Raw genomic sequence first — 6,000 nt, forward strand, 5'->3', positions numbered from 1 at the left:
AGCGCTGCCGGCTCTTGAAGAGGACCCAGGTTTGATTCCTAGCCCCCACGTGGCTACTCACAACCCTCTGTAATTCCAGTCCCACTGAACCCAACACCCCTTCTGGCACCAGGTACATAAGGGGTACAGGGACAGCCATACAAAGAAAGCGTCATACACATAAAATTAATTAAATTTTTTTTTTTTAAATTAGCTGCAAGTTTGTACATACTTGCAGGAAAATACTCTGGGGTGAAAACAACTTAATCAATGGCTAAGTATTTGGAGGTGTCAAAGTCTGAGTTCCCAGGTAAGTTACCTTGAAGAAGCTTCCCAATAATGGCCAAGGTCATTAAACACAAACCAACAATGCCAGACTAGAGGCCTGAGGGTGCAGCCCAGGCTTAGGGCTCTAGCATGCCCATCACTGGGTCAGCAACACCACTGCCCAAGCGCACACTGACCTTCCCATGCTCCGGAAGTCAGTTGCCAGACTCTGAGAAGTACATGTCTAAATCAAAGGGGGGGCGGGGGAGAGCAGAATTCCAACGGACAGCTCGCATGTCACAAAAACACAGCAAGCCTACCTGACTAGCTTTTCCCAGGTACCATCCCAAATTATTATCACTTGCAGTTTCAATAATGGATACTGGGGATAGTTCCTTTTCAAGTTTAAAGCTAATACCTCCTTAGACCTTCCCAAATGACTGAGCTGTATGGATTGCTACCAAAAAATAAAAATAAAAAAGGAGGAGGGGACATCACAAATTTTCCTGTGCTAGTTAAATGGGCACTGAATGGTTTACTATGCTTAAACCAAGTATATACGAAGCCTGACGGGCTTAATTCACCAAACGGGTGTTAAATTGGGCCTCTCAATCTAGGCCCCTGACTCTCTCAGGCTGAGGATCCCAAGACTCCCAGTGAGCCAGCTAACATGCTCATTTGCTTCTCTCCACCCAAGACTGGGTAGCACCAAACCAAAAGTGATCCTTACCTCCAGCATCAAAACTGGGGGCCAAAGGTCACTGTGGCCACAGGTTTTTGCATCCCTGATTGTTGGTAACGAATGAGGCGTTTTATTGGGAGCCAGCTCTCAGTTGAGAGAAATCTTTAATATGGCCAGGCTGTTTAAAGGGATTTGTCTTAGGGATTAGGTACGGAATTCCCTAATGGCTAACTATCTTGGGAGATGTCGAAAGGCTGAGTGATGATTGGACCTTCCCAATTCCACAGCTGCCCTATGGCACCCACACCTCAAGCCAATGCCCAACCAAATCGGAATGTCTTTTTAGACAACTGCAATTTTACACAGAGCTACAGTGACCTAAAGTGACTCCACCTCGTTTCAAGATTCTGTCTCCTTAAAAGATAGCCTCCTAAGGAGAGAAAATCTTGTGAGAAGAAAATGACTGGTAGGAATCTTGTCATCTCCCAAGCATGCGGATGTACTAGAAAAATGCTCCCTGCTCACACAGGAGATAGCTGGTTAGCTGTGATCTGTTGTTAACGTACAAGGAACTAGATCAAGGGTTAAATAAATCGAGGCAAAAGTCACTGCAAATGAATTCCCCAGAGGGCGACACAAAGATGAATCTGGTCTTACTCTTAAGCAAACCTCAAGAAAATAGTACCATTTACTACTGTGTAGGGAGAGCAGTGGAGTGTTTATTATGAAGGCAGCTCACTGGCCCGTGAGGAGAGTCGAACCATTATTTAGCACATGAGAAGTTCCTGCAATTCCACCCTCCCAAAGTTCTGCTATTGGCAGTCAAGGCTTCCCAAAGATCTTCCCAAGACTTCCCAACACCTTCCTTGTCTCAGATTTTTCATAGATATCAGGTACCTCCTACCTATATTCCTAGAGCTCGCCTCCCTTATCAACCCCAAATCCTTCACACTAAAATGTTGGAGCCAACGACCACTGTGGACCTAACACCCTAACGCCGGTGAGCGCACTGTGATGGAGATCATTCCCGGCCATTCTCCATAGTGGCTGCTCACACGCTCTTTCTTCCCTGCAAGAATCGCCCAGGGATGCAGAGAAGACAATCCCATCCTTTGTTGCAATTCTGAATAGCAGAGTGTGCATCAGGATTGCACGTCCCCTCCTCCTCAGAGCCAGAAGTCATCTAAACCCAGATCCATCTAAAAAGCAGGCTGCCATGCTGGTGTTCACTAGGCTGCTGCAAGCAGTAATAGCCAGTCTTAGTCAAGTTTCTATCTTCTCAAAAGGACTCGCACTACGTAGGTGCTTATTAAATGGTGGCTCAGTGGTACTGAAAAGCTGCAGCTGGGATTACAGCTCAGAAATATGCTTGAGGCCCTGGGTTAAATCTCCAGCACCACACACCCACACCCACAAAGACAATGACAGACAGACAGACAGACACACACACACATACACACCAGAATTTCAAAAGGAAAAATCCTCCCTTTTATCAACCTTTGCAAGAAACTCTTGGAGGTAGGGGGTGGGGCTCAAAATCCACTGTTACTTGGCTATGGCTCCCGCCCCCCCCATCCCACTAAGAAGAGCCCCCTGCCAGACTTCTAAATGGCACTGTTGGTACCATTTATTCCTTGCACACTACCCTTACACAACTGTGGATGAGACACAAGACTTTGACTTATCTTTGCCTTCCCCACGTTGAAGCAACATCCTTCAAGAAAATTTACTGAATTAACTAATACATCCTTCCCCCAAGCAGGATGGTAAATGGCACTCTGAGGCAACTGCAATTAGTACTTCCTAATTTCTCAGCTAAAACTACCTTCTTCCCAGGTGAGCCTGTCCTGGGCAGATGGAAGGACCTGTTTTCTGTAAGGGGTTATGGGCACCGCCAACATAGACCACCTAGGAGCTCTGGAGGCCTCTTTCCCTCTCCGCTGGGACTCCGCAGCGGAGACAGGGAGTGTGCAGCACAGGGCAGTTTCTAGGAGGGAATGACTGTTCACTGGGAAGCTCAGGAAAGCCACAGCCATTATTACTCAGGTCAGACAGTTGCCAGAGAAGCAACTCAGCCCGGGAACTAAAACTAAAATAGAGGGGGTGGGGGTGGGGGGGTAGGCTGTATTCCATTACTGGGTCCTGGCAGGTTCCCTCCCAAGTTCTTCACATTTCAAGAATGTGAAAAGGCCTGAAGTCGGAATCCTTGATTATTTATACCTTAAAATAAACTACTGTGTAAAAGCGGAAACTTAACAAATGGAGACATAAAATAAAAGGGACTGATGACAGGTAAGATATTACCAGAATACAAACCATTCATCACTCCTCTCTGGGGCTTCTTCCAAAACCCCATCTTCATTACCTACTGCAAAATAAGCTGTACCGCGAAGGCAGCTGACTGAAAAGGAAAGTGAGGGTTTGGGTACCAGAGTCCTCGGTCTCTCTCAGTACATGGCTAGAGCCTCTGCATTAAGTTGGAAAGAGAACGAACGAACACACACACACACACACACACACACACACACACACACACACACACACACACACACTGAGGCGTCCAGTCGGCGACCACGGGCACAGAATCTCTGCATTAAGGTGGAAAAAGAACACGAACACACACACACACACACACAGAGCCACGGGCAAAGAAAGTCTTCGGAGCCGACACCGGGGCACTTCCACACTTTCCCCTACTTGCGATTTCATCTCAAAGCCAAGTGATTCCAGAAAGGCCATGAGCCATCAGCGCCATCCTAGCAGTCCTCCCCTCCGGGAGGACCCTTACTAACTAGTACCCAAAGATACCAAGCCCAGAGAGAGCGACGAGCCGCACGGAGCCCACCGGCTCCCACGCAGCCGCTCGCCGCCCGGCCCGAAAGGAAACTTACGCGCAGCCAGCCAGACAGCTCCCGCCGCGGTGGGAACCCGCGGTCTCCCCGCACCGGCATCTCGCGCGCGCTTCCCGCACGTCCTCCTCGCTGCGGCTCAGAACTACAAGCTGCAGTGGCCGCCCCGTACGCCACCACAGGGAGCCTCCCCTTTGTCCCTCCTCCCGCGGCGCAGCCGGCCCGCCCCGAGCCTAAGCTGCGCCCACGCCAGCCGCTCGGCCGGGAAAACTCCAGCGGGCGCTACCACCCCCGCCGCCGGGGGACTGCCCTCCGGCGCCGCTCCCGAGGCCCCGCGGCGGGCAACGTCACGCGCTCCGATTCCCGGCCGCCGACCGAGGACCTGGGGCGGCAGGAGGCTCCTGAGCTCACGCGTGCCGCCTACACCCCCGCCTCGCTGGCCGGATGGTTCGCTCCACCGCGCGCTTTAAGGGCCCGCAGGTCCGGCCGAGCGCCCGCCCGGGGAAAGCGCTTAGCGTTGGCGAGGCTGGCCCGCGTCCACGGATGCCCGGGAGGTCGCGCGGCGGCGTCCTGAGGAACACTTTTTAGAAAGCATCCCGGGGCTTCCCACAAGCAGTGCTTGCGTTCTCTACCAGAGAACAGCTGGAGAAACCCCAAAGCTTTGAGTCCCGCAGCGCCAGCCAGCACAGACAAGTGTTGCACCCCAAATTTCGCAGCTCCGCTGCTGACCCAGATTCCAAGGGTACAAAGGTGTTCAGAGTAAATAGTAAAGTGAGACTTTTTAGGGCAATGCGGGCCAGGTTACCTCTTTGGCATATCGCCAACAACTCCAATAACGAGATTGAAACCCTCTCTGTCTCTTGAGTATAAACGACAGTAGGTCACAAGGCTGAAACAACAGGATTTATTCAAAGTCCCCCTCGTGCAAGAGTCGTGCGATTTAAATAAACTGTCCTATTATAGGGGCACACCATGTATTTGGAGTCAAATACTGATTCGTTAATTAAACAAGTGATTTGGGGTTAAAAGAGAAAGTGCTGCAACCCACCCCACCCCCCGCAGTTCTTCCCTCAAATTGGAGGGCAAACCCTAGCCTTGGTGCACAAATGGAAAGGTAAAAGGTAGAAAAGTCTGGACAGCCCCATGACGAGATCCAGATGCCGGCGGGCTCTCTGAAAAGTGGCTTCACTTCCTGTCTAATCAGAACAAGTTTGGCAGTATATGTGGAAAAACAAGTCTTGCAGATGCTGCCCTCAAAGCGTTAGGCTGCTGGCCTCCTTTGGAGTTAGGAAGTCCACGCCTCTGAGTAAGCCCTGTGAGTAACATTTCCCACTTTATCTCCAGTCTCCACAGGAACGCGGGCTGGTCTTCCTGACCTGTGCACGTTGTGTTACTCGCTTCATCTAAGCACCTATTTAAAAATGGTTCTCCAAATTGGGTGGTGCTGGCCTACAATGGTAATGACTGCCCTTGTGAACCAATCACACCTTACTTTCATGAGCTTATAACGTCAACAAAACATCAACAAAGGAAAGAAAGGGCTCAGAACATACCAAGTAGCACTTACACCTGTCGAATGGTTGGTTACCTGTTCCTCCCTAGAGTGGGGCTGTCCAATTTGCGAGCAGCCCATGCCATCCGCCTGTATTTACATTTCACTTTCAGTGAACTAAAAATGAGAGGCAAGGAACATTTCAGTTTCTCAGTCATGCTACTTACATTCCCAGGGATGACAGGCACACATGCCCGCCCAATGGCTGTACTAGGCAGAGCAGATAAAGAATATTCCCATCGTGACAAATGATGACAGATTTATATGCCATCACCCCAATTCTTTCCGCACAACACCTGGACATGAGTTAGCATTGCATAAACTGTTGAAACCTCCCTTCAGTTGCTACATGAGCTCTGTGATGGCAGCATAGGCCATACAACAGCTAGTATGTGTGACAAGCTCTTGCTATGTAGCCCAGGCTACCCTCAACCTAGAGTTTTGCCTGCCTGAGGCTTTGGAGTGTTGAGATTACACCTAAATTCATCGCTCTTTTCTGAGAAGCGATGTATTTCATAGTGACGCAGGATTTCAAACCCGCTCCTGGAATTTGTTTTTCCTCCCCACTCCCACCCCCTTTTGAGGCAGCGTCTCACTAGACAGGTCAGGCCAGCCTTCCTCCTGCCTCAGAGAGTCTTATTACAGCAGTCAGCAAGCAAGAGGAAAATGGA

The 6,000-nt window shown here is 50.1% G+C and overlaps 1 protein-coding gene across 1 annotated transcript in view; it reads right to left on the reverse strand.

Moving 5' to 3' along the window:
* The window catches only part of LOC127189440 (tight junction protein ZO-2-like), a 77,951-nt gene extending 73,943 nt beyond the window's left edge, over positions 1-4,008 (reverse strand). Inside the window, 1 exon segment of the mRNA XM_051146268.1 lies at positions 3,820-4,008. Within this exon segment, the coding sequence (XP_051002225.1) occupies positions 3,820-3,879 (60 nt within the window). The 5' untranslated portion in view covers positions 3,880-4,008.
* Between the last annotated feature and the right edge of the window lie 1,992 nt (positions 4,009-6,000).

Source organism: Acomys russatus, chromosome 5, assembly GCF_903995435.1.
Source record: "Acomys russatus chromosome 5, mAcoRus1.1, whole genome shotgun sequence".
Classification (NCBI taxonomy): Eukaryota; Metazoa; Chordata; class Mammalia; order Rodentia; family Muridae; genus Acomys; species Acomys russatus.